The sequence below is a fragment of the Capricornis sumatraensis genome, chromosome 11 (assembly GCF_032405125.1).
Source record: "Capricornis sumatraensis isolate serow.1 chromosome 11, serow.2, whole genome shotgun sequence".
NCBI classification, from domain to species: Eukaryota; Metazoa; Chordata; class Mammalia; order Artiodactyla; family Bovidae; genus Capricornis; species Capricornis sumatraensis.
Genome location: NC_091079.1, coordinates 80,876,360 through 80,892,224, shown reverse-complemented (window position 1 = coordinate 80,892,224; position 15,865 = coordinate 80,876,360). Strand labels below are relative to the sequence as shown.

Below are 15,865 nucleotides of genomic sequence, written 5' to 3'. Positions count from 1 at the left end.
AGGTTCAAACTTTACTGTGGGGCTGTCCTGTGCATTGCAGGGTGGTGAGAACCACCTCTGATGTCTACCCAACCAGAGGCCAGTAACAATGCCCCAACTGGGACAACCAAAAAATGTCTCCAAACACGGCAAACATCTCCAGGGGGGCAAAAACTACACCCAATTGAGAACCACTGGTCTAAGACTAACAGTCTGGATTCTGCACTCAATGCTAAGGATATTCTAGTGCAATTCCTCTAGTGCCTGTTTTCCTATTTGGAAACCAGACAAAATGTAAAAGCTGTAAAAAGTAACTATCTCTTTATAATATTTTCCACAGAACCTATAATATTGTGCTTTCCCACCTGCTATCTCAACTATTCTTCACCAACAAGGGTACTACTATACCTGACTTAGAAACTGAGTCTGTAGGGGTGGGGAGCAACGGCAGGGAATGAGACTGTAAGTGCTTAAACGACTCGCCTACCACAACATAGTTAATAACTAGCAGGGCTGAGACAAACCAGATTTAGGAATTCTTAATTTTAAACTCCTATCTACACTACCTTACTCTGTAGCCTTATAGCTTCTAAAGGGGGAGCTCCTTGGAGAAAAACCTTTTCAATGTAACAGTCTCAACCCAGATTGTTTCTGGTCACACAGCACATTATAATGCCTAAGAGCAAAGCTCACAGGAAAATTCCACATCCAGACCAACAACGTGAACTGCGTTGCAATGTAGCCAACCTGCATCCCAAAGAGTAATTCAAGACAGGGACTAGTCTCAGGAACACATATCACCTTAAAAGGCCTCTCCTGACCTAGTACTAGGAAAGCATTAAGAGGTTCCGCGCTCTGACAAAAGGCCTAAATCAATCTGAAGTGCAGGAGGGAGGCATTGGGGAGGAGAAATCAAAACTCTAAGACAGGTGGCTGCACAAAGGCTGGGACACCTCAGAAAGCAAAGATTTCCTAGAATACAGGCCATGTGGGACAGTGAAGAGACCTGGACTTCAAAAATTAGAAGACCCATCATGTGGCCCTCATCTGTCAGTACCCTGGATAAAGTCAGTAAACTCAGGCCTGGTTTTCCAGCGCATCTGTGAAAAGAATGGTCTACTGACTTCTTCAGCACTTCCCAGGATTTGTTGAGTTGCACTTCCAGCTCGCCTCTCAATCTCAAAATGCAGTACCATGCTCTTGGTATGGTTTTTACTACTGATTATTTCTTGAGATGTTTTAAGCAGGAACATAGCACTAACTCAAGGAATTTGCTAGAAAGAAAATCCAAATGTCACACAAGTATCTGAGCACTGAGCGGTTTCAATTCCATACAAAGAATATTTGCTGAGGGGCCAGCTCTCTGCACCAGGGACCTTGTAATCACTCTGGAAATCCACAACCAATATCCTAGGCTCTAGGAATGCCTAGCCATCCCCACCTGTATTCAACTACTGCATTATTTGGTCTCCCAGGGCCAATAATTAAAGATGTTAACCCAATATACCAAGACTGTCACAGAAATGCATGAGTGCGTGCTTAACCACGTCCAACTCTTTTGCAACCCCATGGACTGTAGACCATCAGGCTCCTCTGTCCATGGGATTTCCCAGGCAAGAATACTGGAGTGGGTTGCCATTTCCCTCTCCAGAGGATCTTCCCAATCCAGGGATCGAATTCATGTCTCCTTCACTGGCAGGATTCTTTACTGCTGGGAAGCCCATCACAAAAATAACAAGCATAAAAACACAGAGGAAACGCACTCCAGTATTCCTGCCTGGGAAATCCATAGATAAGAGAGACTGGTGAGCTACAGTTCATGGAGTGGCAAAGAGTCAGACTTGACTTTAGAGACTAAACAACAATTTTTAGCTTTAGCTTTTTTGCCTCCACATCACCCTGTTAGTATCGTTCTGCCTTCTGTTTACCATTTGTTTTGTTTTGCCTGCTTCTTTTATTCCTCCTGCTAAAAAAGAAAAAACACAGAGGGAAAAAAAATCAGATTTTTTTTTAATACTGAGTACATTTTAAATGCTGACATCACATTTCTACAGTAAACAAAATATATGACTTTTAATAGGATGCAGCCATTTTAAATAGAAAACTTTATTTGTATAGCACAATATTGGTGTTTTGAGGCGTTTTATTTGACTAAGCAATTTATTTTCAATACCATGCTGCCAGTCCAATCTTACTGCTTTTCGGGTAAATACTAACATCTATGTATTTATTTATTTATTTTTTTTTCACCAAAACTATCAATTATCATTTCATTAGATTTTTATCTAAAGGCAAAAGTTTTCTGGGCTCATTCTAGTTAAGTTAAAAGGTTCCAGAGAAAGAGTCTCGTGTGGGGAAAGATTTCCCTTAAACAATGCAGCAAAGGGTTGATCTAGTATTTTGCAACTAGGTATGCATACAGGATCTTCTTCTGAAGGGGAGACAGAGAACAGCTCCACAAGTCAACTACTTCAAAACTGGAAAGCATGACTATTTCAAATGCTGCTTTCATAAAACAGACCAGACATTCTACTGCTACGAGATACAACTACAGGTTCCTAAAATTTTATCTACAGCTGTTTTTTTTAATATCTACTACATTCTTGATGCACATATTTTACAGTCTCATTTTCGAAACCACCTGTCTTTATTTCTCATGAAAACTGAAAATGATCCAAATAGTCTCAATATTGTATACTGAGAGTACAGGAGTCAAAGCTGATTATTTGTTTACACCAAGAATGAAAAAAGAAAAGGTAGCTTTAAAAAGGATACATGTAAATTTCTAGACTAGCTGAAAAAAGAATGCTCAAAAATTATTCAAAGTGCCTAACAAAACCGCAAAATAGGTTTTGGCATGCATGATCAATTGAGAAAATTAGTTAGGATTCCTGGTATATAAAGTTAGGACTAGTATAAAAAATACACCGTGTATGTCTCTTCTGGTGCAATGTAACAAGTTCCCCCACAAGCATGGCCAACTGTATTCTATGAATGACAGACAGTACAGCTATCCTCACTACTAGCCTGGTTCTAAAATTTACCCCCCCCAAAAAAAAAAAAAAAAAGCTTATGTAAAAGTCTTAACAAAAGATTTGTAATGAAATAAAATCAGAATAAGACTGCATTATAAAATAAATGACTTAAAACTTATTTTCGTACTTAAAAGAACTATGTGACCACTCCAAATGATTAGTATTTTGAGAAAGTATTCCAAAAGTTCTACAAACATGTGAAATACAATATGGCTACAACAGCAAGGATTAGACAAATCCGAACCCAATGCCAGAAACCAAGTCTCCAGCTTCCCGGATTGAAAGGCTGTCCGCCCCACCTGAGGCAGTTAGATACCCCGAAACAGAGGCCGGTATCTCAGCAGCAAGTTAGGCCTCTTCCTCCCTCAGGGAAGTGCATGACAAACAGGGCTTCATGCAATTTATGTCACCCGGTCACTTAACAAAAATCATATCTAACTTCTAAACGTGGGCCCTGACGGCCTTCTATATTTATGAGGAAGAGAGAGCAGCGAAAGTGTTGGGATAGAAACTTCAAATGCCCCACTTTCTGACCCTGTAAAACATTTAGCCCATCATTCGATCTGAGTCCTAGATTCTCAGCCTTGCCTAATGGAGGTTTCCCTCAACCTTTTCGGAATCTCTGTTTTGCAACAGTGAAGGAACTTTTCCTGCTTTATCTCAGTTCCCTGAGAGCATGCGGCCTTGCAATTCAATATCCTAAACTGGCAGGGAACGGTGGAGGAGGGAAGGGGTGGAATCCGGAGTCAAAACAGCTTCCTTATGAAAGACCAAAAAAAAAAAAATTCATAATGCCTCCTCCGCCCACAGCAAAACCCATCCCAGAAATTTACAGCGTGTTAAGAAAAGCAGCACTGCGAACTGCAAACGTAAGAGTTTTCCTTTGACTCTACGCACGGTTTTCAGCTGTCAAATTACAACTCAGGAAAACACTATCATTAGAATTAAAAAAGGAAACAAAAAAGCTCGCACCACAGGGACTGGGAAACAGGAGCTGCCAGCACCGTTTCCAGAGAAAACAGAGCAAAGGGAACCCAATCCACTTCCCTCCCCGCCCCCCACCCTCGCCTAAATTCATCCCCTCCCCGGACCGGCAAACCTCACTGCAGGGCCTCAAATTTAATAATAATAACAATAATCATGGCGCTTCCTCCCTCCCGCCACCCCACCCGCGATCTGCAGGGAATCAGCTTCTCCCACCCAGGTCCCCCGACCCCACCCCGCCCCGCCTCCCCTTCCCCCAGGAGCTCCAGGCCCCCGCCGGTCCGACCACCCCACCGGACACAGCTCCCGGGAGCCCGGGCGAACCCAGCCTACCCCGGGGCCCCTCGCCCGGCTTCTCCGCTTCCCTCTTTTTTTTTTTTCTCAACCTCCACCATCCCCCATCCGCATTGTCTGTCTCAATTCAACTTTGACTAATATGGATTCCTCGGGCCTGGCCCGGGCGGTGATGAAGCTCCCCGCACCGGGAGCTGGATACCCACCCGCCGCCCCCACCGAGTTGAACGCGGCTCCTCCGTGGAGGCGGGGGGACCGGGGGGCGTTAGAGGGTGCAGTGCGCTTCCCCGTCCACAGCTCGCTTCCCCCCACACCCCCCCGACCCCGCGGCCCCGGCCCTTGGGACCAGAAGTTTGCCCCGGAAGGGGCCTAGCCGGGGGGCAGTGAGGACCCCCGCCCTCCCCACCGGCCGCCGGTCCGGCGCGGCCCCGTGGGGGAGGGGAGGGCGGGGAGGCGCCCCTCCCCCCGCCGCCCGCCGGCCGGCCCGCCCGCCGGCCCTATTACCTGTCATTGAGCTGGTCCTCGGTGCCCGGCAGCGGGTGAACCACGAAATGGATGGACGTCATGGTGCTTCCTTCTCGTCGTCCTCTCGAGGACGGCCCCCTCCCGCTCGGCTCCCCCCACCCCCGAACCCCTTCCCCTCGTCAAAACCCACAGCCACAGCCGCCGCCGCCTCCCGGTCCCCAAATGAGAGAAGCAAATGCGCAGGGGCCGCCGCCGCCTCCCTGCCGGGCGTGTGTCCGAGGCGCGGCGGTCCGGCGGGGCGGGCAGGAGGGCGGATCAACACGCCACCCCGCTCCCTCAGCGACAGGGCGCAGGAGTGAGAGGCCGGCGGCCGGGGCCCGGGGCGCGCCGCCGCTGCCGCCGCCGCCGGCAGCCGGACGTCGGGAGAGAGGGGCCCGACTGAGGAGGGGAGGGGGACGGGCTGCGGGCTGTGGGGCCGGTGTGTGGTCCCGGCGGCGGACGGGATCCGGACTAGGGAGGTGGGGAGGGAAATGAGCCCGCTCGGCGCGTCACTGGCGAGAAGCCGCCGCCGCCGCCACCAGCACCGCCGCCGCCATCTTCACTTCTGCCCCAGTTTCTCCGTCTCGCAGGCTCCGCTCCCGAGCGGAGGGGGAGGGGCGAACGGGAGGAGGAGGAGGAGGGAGGAGACCGGCGGGCGTGGGGCACGGCCGCGAGGGGGCGGGGCTCCGGGAAACGGGCGGCGAGGCCCTGCCGATTGGGCGGCTCAGCCACGGCGCTGTAAGGCGCGCGCCGATTGGGCCGTTCGGCTCCCGAGCCCGGCCCCCCCCCCCCGGGGGGGTGGGCTCGCTCCCGAGTGAGTGTTCCGGAGAGCACGTGTTCGGGACAGATGAGGCGGAGGGGCGAGCCGGCTGGGGCGGGGAGTCGGGGAGAGAGGCTAAGTGTGTGTCCCCGGCGCGGTGGTGGTGGGAGGGAACAGGGGCTCCTCCAGTCTCGCGCTCTGATTTCTCTTGGGGCAGCCCTAATTATTTTGCGGACCCTTAGGGGTTTTCTGTTGTTGTTTCTCGTCCTTCACATCCGCAGTTATATTTAAAGTGGAAGTGTAGAAATCTGTTAAGGAGCAAGAAACGGACAGCGTTTTATTGGAGAAGTAAGGTAGTTATGTAAGGGCCTTTCCAGAAGGTCCAATCGTAGGATTATAGAGCTGACTTTGCAGCAACTTCTTTTTATCACCCTGATTTCCCCAATCCCACCCCGCACCCCCACGCAACCGCCACCATCACGTATCCACACAAAGACAAAATGTGGAAATTTCCACCGATTTCCTGATTTAAATGACTCATGAATTTTTAATTCTTTTAAATGAAAGATGAAATATCAATTTCATCGAAGATGTTTCGTTCTTCAGCTTATGATCAGTGGGATCATAAGGGCTAATTCTTGAATAGATCTGCCTTTTTCTAGGAAACCAGTTAATAGATTTTTTTCTCAAAGGCTTCTCTGGCCCCTTCAAAAAATCAAGTACTTCTTTCAAGAGAAAAAAAGTGAAAACACGAAGCCTCTTTCTCCAGTATGTTCGGTTAAATTAAGGGTCCTGTGAAACGTTCTTAATTTTAAATATCACTTTTCTTCTGTTACTGCATTACACATACGCACTTGCTTAGAAGTTCTTTTGAACAAAATATATGACTATAAATCAGGATAGAGTAGGTACCCCTTGAGACAGATAATGGAACACTTTTGTAGGTCACCAGCTCCAAAATGGCCCAGATTAGACTAAAAAGTGATTTCAAAGCCTCTATTTATTAGAAATTCGTGGGAGCCACAGGGAAGCAGAGGAAACCAATGGACACTGTTAGTTTTGGAGCCAGACGGACTTGAATTTGTGCCGTTTCTAATAATTATTAATTGTGTGGACTTGATTATATCATTTAACCTATCATAGCATCTTTTTTTCCTCATTTGTGAAATATTCCATAGTAATAGATCTATGTAGGGTGTTGGTGAGGCCTAAATAAGATAATGTATGTCAAGTACCGAGAGCACTTCATAACACTTAGTAATGTCAGCAAGCAGAAGTTTTTTTGTCAAGTTGCTCACTGTGTGCCACTTGACAAATATACCACTTGACTACATACCACTTTATACACTTATGTCTTTCATTACTCAAATCACATTATGGAGTAAATAATATTATCCCCATTATATAGATGAAGATACTGAGGCCCAAATACCTTATAAGTGCTGAAACTGATTCCATTGCTCTTTCCACTATACCACAACTGTCATCTACTTAATAATTTAGAAGGAACAGATTATTCAAAGTCAATGGGAAAATGTGATATGATAAATGCAATAAGAGTGCTATGAAAGTTAAAGGAGGAAGTGGTTCCAGCCAAGAGAATTAAGAAAAGTCATTTCATTTAAGCTTTCAAGAATGTTCTGGGAAAACAGAACATCCAGTTTAAACTTGGTCATTTTAGTTGTGCCCCTGGACAAACTCCAAAGTCCGTGCTATACTTTGCTTCATTTCTCTTTCTTCCATATCTGCCCTCCTTCATCTTTTCATTGTGCTTCCATCCTGCTTTCAGCTTGATTTACCAAGTGAGATTTTCTATTCTGGTTGAAGGCTGGTCTCATCACTCTTCGGCAGCCCATTCAAAGTACCCACTTGGTCTCTGACTGACAACTATCTTGGCATTGTCCAGGCTGCTGTGTTAGAACATTCATCTCCCTAACACTATGGTGGGTCACACTTTGAACCCGGAAGAGCAATAATAAAGACACAGAGTTGTGCATCACATGGATGGGGAAGGAGGGAATACAGATAAGGAAGGGAAATAAGCAAGGTTCAAGCAGAAGCTTCTTTGAAAAGCCAAAGTACAATACAAGTTGAGAAAAGAAGGCTGGAGTGAGCTTCTTTTCTAACAATTTGAACTAATTTATTTGAGGACAGCTAAAAAGTTAACCAACAATATTTCTTTAAACCTGCTTAAAGGAACAGGAGAGTTAACAAAATAATGATGAATTACCACACTAGGATCCAAGGGATGAATAAGACCCAAAGAAGTGAGTCCTGTGTTTAGAGCCACTTTTCCCCCTGGGATGAATGCCAGTTCCAGAAAGACCTAGTAAGAAGCCAAGAAGTTGAGGAGTTCTGACAAATTCTCAGAGCTAAGACGACAGGAACTGATGTCCAAGGTTCCCTAATGCAATAGTGAGTGAGTACTAATGAACTCCTCTCCCTTTGTATGGAGCCCAAAGGACTGCAGCTCTGAAATAAGCCATGTCTTAGAGTTGGTTTCCCCCAAGACATACATTGAGTCAAGGATGTGGCCACAAGTGTTTAGGAAGTGACTGCAGGAAGCACTATATGGAAACGGAGAAATGAGACAGCGAATGGAGAAAAGTCAATAAAAGTGGGTTGATGAACGTTTTGCCACTGTAGACAACTAGAATTCAATCCCACTGTGGACAACTGGAACTCAGTCCCACTGGGGGTCATCAGAGAGACTGTTAGGACATATCTTGGAATTAGCCCACTGAGCGGAGAGGAAGCTAGAGGTATTTATCCATTAATTCTACCTCTCAGTAGTTGAGGATTGTTCCTGGGATGTGAATCCCCTTACACTTCAAGCTTTTCCCACTTGTGGGCAAAGCACACTCCTAAGGCCAAAATATAGCATCAAGAATGAAACAAACAGACAAAAAAGGGATGCAAGAAATATAAAGATACTGGGGGTGGGGCAGGGAAGAGGGGGGCAAAGTGAGAAAAAAAGAAAAAGAAATGTGAGAAATTTTAAGCAGTTGACCCATACTAAAAGGTATGAGTCAGGTAAAAGGAAACTGATTTCCTGGTATAAGCGCAGACAGGCATAAAATGATGAAAAATAAAAAGGGAAAATATGTAGGTATATGAATGTTGACTGAATAAACAACGGGGCATAAAATTCCAAAACACCGACTATACCAAATGCTGGCAAGGATGTAGAACAATTAGGACTTTCATTGATTCCTGGTGGGAATGCAAAATGGTACAGCTATCTTAGAAGATAGTTTATGGTTTCTTACAAAACTAACATACTCTTAACATGTGATCCAGGAATCATGCTCCTCAATATTTACCCAAAGGAGTTGAAAGTTTATGTCCACACAAAAACCTGCACATAGATGCTCACACCAGCTTTATTCACAATTGTTAAAACTTAGAAGCAACAACAAAGTCCTTCAGTAGGTGAATGTGTAAATAAACTGTGGTTACATGCATACAATGGAATATTATTCAGTACAAAAAGGAAATGAGCTATAAAGCATAAAAAGACATGAAGGAACCTTAAATGCATGTTACTAAGTGAATCTCCCTGCAACGCAGGAGACCCGGGTTTGATCCCTGGGTCAGGAAGATCCTCTGGAGAAGGGAATGGCAACATACTCCAGTATTCTTGCCTGGAGAATCCCATGGTCAGAGGAGCCTGGGAGGCTACAGTCTGTCAGGTCACAGAGTCAGACACGACTGAGCGACTAACGCTGCTACTACTAAGTGACAGGAGTCAATCTGAGGTTATATACTGATGACCCCAACTATATGACGTTCTGGAAAAGGCAAAGCTGTGGCAATGGCTAAAAGATTCATGACTGCCAGAGGTTAGTGGAGATGGGAAGAACAGGCAAGCAGAGGATAGTTAAAGCAGTAAAATACTTTGTATGAACTATAACAGTGAATACATATCAGTATAAACTCGTGCAAGCCAATAAAATGTTCAAAACCTAGAGTGAATCCTAATGTAAACCATGAACTCTGGATGATAATGATTTATCGATGTAGGTTTACCAGTTTTAACAATTGGGTCACTCTGGTAGAAGATCTTGATAGTGGGCAAAACTATCTATGGCAGGGGGGCAGGGAGTATATGAGAAATCTTCGTACCTTCCTTTCAGTTTTGCCGTGAACCTAAAACTGCTCTAAAAAAACAAAGTCTGTTTAAAAAATCTTAAACAAGAAATTCACTGGCAGCGGTTAGGAATGTGCACTTTCGCTGCCAAGGGCCTGGGTTCAATCTCTGGTCGGAAAACTAAGATCCTACAAACTGCGTGATAGGGAAAACAAACAAACAGGTATTAGCAAAACAAATTCAACAGGATATACAACAAGGAGTAGATCACAAACAAGTTGGATGATTTGACATATGGAAATCAAAAAATGTAATTCACCACATTGACATAATGCAAGAGAAAAATCATTAACTGAGTAAGAAAAAGAATGTTACAAAATTCTGTAAGCATTCATGAAGAAAATTTCTTAGCAAACTGTGAATAGAAGGGGACTTCTTTAATTTGATAAAGAGTATTTTTAAAAATCCTATAGGAAGTATCTTTTGTAATGGGGAAATGTTGAAAGCTTTTACCCTAAGACTGAAAACAAGGATGCCTATTCTAAGCACTCCTTTTCAGCACTGCACAAGAGCTCTAGCTAGTGCAATAAAACAAGAAAATGAATTTTAAAGGTAAGGGATAAATTTTCTGAGGTAGCTCCCGAAGTTGTCAGAGGGACAGCTCGTGCTAATCAATGGTTGAAATCAGCTCCAGAGCTACTGGAGGCCAGGGTGAACAGGCAAGTACTGCTCATCTAAGAAATCAGTGGTCATGCACTGAGAGGACATTAACATTTCTCACAAACTTCTACAGAATTAAATGGAGGTGCCAGGCCTTGACCTTTTCCACAGGCCCATAGACACCAACCCATCCAATGGTCCTTTCCACTTCTGGGTCCCCAAGCACATCTTCAGACGTACTGTGCAAGGCTTGCTGCCCCACAAGATCAAGCATGACCAGGAAACTCTTAAAGCACCTCAAGGAGTTTGATAAGACAAAGCAGATGATCATTTCTGTTCAAGTTTGTGTGTCTGAAGCCATTTCTAGGTTTGCCCACCTGGGCTACCTGACTTGTGAATTTGGCTGGAAGTACCAGGTAGTGACAAACACCCTGGAAAAGAAGAAGTATGAGGCCAAGATTCACTATAGCAAGAAGTAGCTCAAATGGGCCAAGAAGTACATGGGGAACAAAACCAACAAAGAGAGGTCCTCAAGACTAATAGACTTCTGAGTCCAGTAAAAAACTGTTTCTCTCTCAAAATATATATATAGGCTTTGGAAAGGAAAATATAAAAACGTCATTATTTTCACAGGACTTATTTTAATATATACAAATTAGAATGAACAGGTTTAGCAAAATAAGTAGAAGTAAAGTTAATGTCCAACAAAAAAAAACAATTGTCTTTAATATACTCGAGAAGGAAATGGCAATCCACTCCAGCACTCTTGCCTGGAAAATCCCATGGATGGAGGAGCCTGATAGGCTACAGTCCATGGGGTCGCAAAGAGTCGGACACGACTGAGGAACTTCACTTTTAATATATAAAAAAGTTAGAAAATGAATTAGAATTAGAAATTATAGCAATTAAAGTAATATAAAAACTGTAAAGCTTCTAATATCTAAGAACAAATTCAATGAAAGATGTATAAAACCTCTACCCAGAGAACTTTAAAACATTTCTGAGAGAAATCAAAGATGATCTAAATAAATGAAGGAATATACCATGTTTATGGACTAGTACAACTAATACTGTGAGGTTGTAAAGTCTCCCTAAACTGATCTATAGATTTAGTGCCATCTTAATCAAAACTCTTCCACTCCAGTAGAAATTCACAAGTTGTTTCTCAAACTTACATGGAAATGTAAGAGGAGACAAGAAGATCAATGAAATAGAAGAAACAGCTCAGGCATAGACCAAAAGTTTATGAACACATGACTTTGATAACATAGGCACCTAAGAGCAATTTGGAAAGGAAGATGTTTGCAATAAGTTGTGCTGGGATGACTAGATATCATTATTTTTGAAAATTAAACGTAACCCCTACCCACAGGCAAACTATAGATGTACATGTAAAAGGCAAATAATAAAATTTCTAAGAAGACAATATAAAATGATATCTATATAATCTTAGGACAGGAGTAAACTTCCTATACTGGGCATAAAAACTCTAATCATAAAGAAAAAGGATCACTATGTTAGACTATATTATAAACAAGAATTGCTATTCATCAAAATGACAACATAACGTTAAAACACTGAAAATGACTTTCCTGGTGATCCAGTGTTAACACACCATGCTTTCAATGTCAGAGGCACAGATTTCAACCTTGGTTGGGGAACTAAGATCCCACATGTTGTGCTATGTGGCCCCCCCAAAAAAAATTGAAAAAAAATATGATTACCAAAGAGTATGGGGAGTGGAGATAAATTAGGAATTTGGGCTTAACATATACACACTATTATATATAAAATAGGTAAATAACAAGGTCTTACTATATTGTGCAGGGAACTATATTCATAATAACCTATAATGGATAAGAATCTGAAAAATAATATATATATATGTAGAACTGAATCACTTTATTATGAACTTGAAACTAACACAACATTGTAAATTAACTATACTTCAATTTTTTTAATGGTTAAAAAAAACAAACAATAACAAACAACTGAAAAAAATAAGCTACAGAATAGAAGATATGTATTACTGAAAAAGAACTCACATTCAAAACATATTTTCAAATTCCTAGAAATTACACATTAAAGAAAAAACTAATTTTTTCTTTTTTGCATTGTTTAAGTAAGTTAATGGTACAATATTATATGTTACAAGTGTACAATACAGTGATTCACAATTTTTAAAGGTTATACTCCATTTATAGATATTATAAAATGTTGGCTGTATTTCCCATCTTGCACAATATATTCTTGTAGCTTATTTTGTATTTAGTGGCCTGTCACTCTTAATGTCCCCTACCCCTATATTGTCCCTCCTTTGTCCCCTCTCCCAACTGGCAACTGCTAGTTTGTTCTATCTGTGAGTCTGTTTCTTTTTTTTATTATTATATTCACCAGTTTGTTGTATTTTTTAGATTCCACATATCAGCAATATGTGTAGTATTTGTCTTTTTCTGTCTGATTTATTTCCTAACACTGTCCAAGTTCATCCATGTTGCTTCAAAGAGCAAAATTTCATTTTTTTAATGGTTGAATACATTTTTAAATGCCTAGAAATATTACATATTACATATCCTTCAATATTATGTATTGAAGAAAAAGAAAACCAAAATAAAAAAAATGTTAATGGGCAAAAGACTAGAATAGGCACTCCATAAGAGATACACAAATGACCGATAAGTATAGCAACCTCATTCATCCTCAGGGAAAAATAAATTAAAACCACAATGAGATATTACTGTGCACCCTCCAGGATGGCTATAATCAAACAGACTGACAATAAAATGTTGGTGTGTGTGGAACAAGAACTTATTTATAGCTAGTGAGAGCTTAAACCAATACAATCACTTTGGAAACAGTTTTGCTATTTATTACTAAAGTGAAACATACAATTCCACTCTGAAGTGTACAGCAAATAGATGGGCATACAGAGTGTACCAAGAGACAAGGAAGAGAATGACCACAGCAGCACTATTTATAAAGGCTCTAAATTGTAAATTGTCCACATGACCAACAAAAATAGAGTATCATGGTATGTCTATGCAAAGTAATGCTATACAACAATAAATATTAATGAGCTACAGAGACTTGCAAAACCTAAATGAATCTCAAAAGGTAATATTGAGTATAAAAGAAGTCAAAGATGGCACAAATCCATTGATAGGAGCTTTAAAAACCAGCAAAGTGAAACTATACTTTGAGGGATGCATGTTGAGGTAGTAAAACTAAGGAAAGCAAACCAAGATGGTAGCAGATACGTCATGAAGAGGGAGGTGTATAAATCAGGAAGTTGAGCCAGGAGACCTGCTGAATGCTGACAGTTCTCTTTTCTGCTGTGGGGTTAGTTACAGTGTGTCTGTCTTATGATAATCTATTTAGCTTAGCTACACATTTTTATTGTGTGTTTTTCTACACAGTATTTCACTGGAGAAGGAAATGGCAACCCACTCCAGTACCCTTGCCTGGAAAATCCCGTGAACAGAGGAGCCTGGTAGGCTAGACTTTTTTTAAGTGGCTCAACTTCACATCATGTAAAAATATTAACTAAAAATGGATTATAGACCTAAATGTAAAGGCTAAAGCTTTAAGATTCTTAGCAGAAAACATAGGAGAAAATTTTTGTAACTTCAGATAGGCCAATCATTTCTTAAAGACAAAAGCATATACAACTAAGAAGAAAATAGATAAATCAGACTTCATCAAAATTTAATATTTTTGTGCTTTAAAGAACACCACTAACAAAGTAGGAAGGCAACCCATGGAATTGTTACTGAATTAGTCGAGTGGACCCTTGTCAGGGTTCAAGCCCAGGACTAAGACCCCTTGTCTTGGTCAAGGAGGTTCTTTTCCTACTTGGGTTTACCCAGTCAATAAAAAATCAATACTGAGACTGAAACAGCACAAACTTTATACAATGGCCAAAGAATGGAGAAGAGGGAACTTAGCTTGCAAGTCAACTTCTCAACCCAGCTCAGTGGAGATACCACGTAACCATACAGGAGGAGCACAGGTAAATGTGAGGGAAACGGAATGAGCAGGAGGAATATTCACGTCTCATCCAGAACCGGAGTGTGGTTTGGACCCAGAACTAATGCAATTCTCCTTTCCCTGTATGGGCTATTCTGATTGCTGTCATGGCAACTGTCAATGGTCCTGGTACAGGTGGGTGTGTCATTTAGCAAGCTAAGGTATTACAATGGATGCATAATCATGCTCCAAGTCTACCGGAAGTCAGATCTTCTGTCACCTTGGCCCTAGTTGGTTCTAACCAGCTCTTGTTTTTCTCTTTGCAGTTTCCTCCTGAAACTTAGATAAGAACAGTTGGTTTCCACTTGAGGGAGGGGCAAGGGTAGGATTCTGGGGCCATAGCACTGATAACAGAATGGGAGATAATATGCAAATCATATATCTGATATGGGGCTGCCGCTAAGTCGCTTCAGTCGTGTCCGACTCTGTGCGACCCCATAGACGGCAGCCCACCAGGCTCCCCTGTTCCTGGGATTCTCCAGGCAAGAACACTGGAGTGGGTTGCCATTTCCTTCTCCAATGCGTGAAAGTCAAAGTGAAGTCACTCAGTCATGTCCGACTCCTAGTGACCCCATGGACTGCAGCCCACCAGGCTCCTCCGTCCGTGGGATTTTCCCGGTGAGAGTACTGGAGTGCGTTGCCACTGGGGCTAGTGTCCTGGATATATAACCAACTCTATTTTTTTTTTTTTAATTTTGGCTGTGCTGGGTCTTCGTTGCTGCACGTGGGCTTTCTCAAACTCTGGTGAGCAGGGTTATTCTTTGTTGCAGTTGCCGGGCTTCTCACTGCAGTGGCTTCTCTTGTTGCAGAGTGCTGGCTCTAGAATGCATGGACTCAGGAGTTGTGGCGCACGGGCTTAGTTGCTCCGTGGCACATGGCATCTTCCAGGACCAGGGATCACTCCTGTGTCCCCTGAACTGTCAGGCAGATTCATGACATCTGGACCACCAGAGAAGTCCCAACAAAATCTTACAACTCAATAAGAAGACAAACATCCAACTCAAACATGAGCAAAGGAGAAAGAGGAGGCTGGGAATGAGCTAAAGCTTATGAATGTAGAATAAGAAATAGTAAACCTCCAGTTTGTGAAGCTGTAATGTGCTAACAAGTAGCAAAGTGAGAGTGCAGGATAGAAAATATAGGAAAATAAATATTGTGAAGGTGAAAAATTAAAGCTCCTATTACATGAAAAGACTATTAGAGGGCATTGGGTTGTTGTAAATAAAGTGAGGCTTTCAGCCCCAGATAAACTATATGCCATAGTGTCTATATGAAGTTTCAAAAATCCTAGAGCGGGAAAATGGCCAAAGGATTTGAATGACATTCTTACAAATGGCCAATAAGCACATGAAAAGATGCTCAACATCATTAGGGAGATGCAAATAAAACCCACAATTAGATACTACTTCTCATCCACTGGCATATCTAAAGTTAAAAAAAGATGGATAATAACAAATGCTGGAGAGGATATGAAGAAACTGAAACCCTCATACATTGTTGATGGGACTGTGAGATGAAGGGGACACTTCAGAA

General features: G+C 42.5%; 1 protein-coding gene across 1 annotated transcript in view; it reads right to left on the bottom strand.

Annotated features, from left to right (window-relative positions):
- Positions 1–4,858, bottom strand: part of UBR5 (ubiquitin protein ligase E3 component n-recognin 5) — a 131,418-nt gene extending 126,560 nt beyond the window's left edge. Inside the window, exon 1 of the mRNA XM_068983714.1 lies at positions 4,797–4,858. Coding sequence (XP_068839815.1) covers positions 4,797–4,858 — 62 coding nt within the window. The remainder of the gene's footprint in view (positions 1–4,796) is intronic.
- Between the last annotated feature and the right edge of the window lie 11,007 nt (positions 4,859–15,865).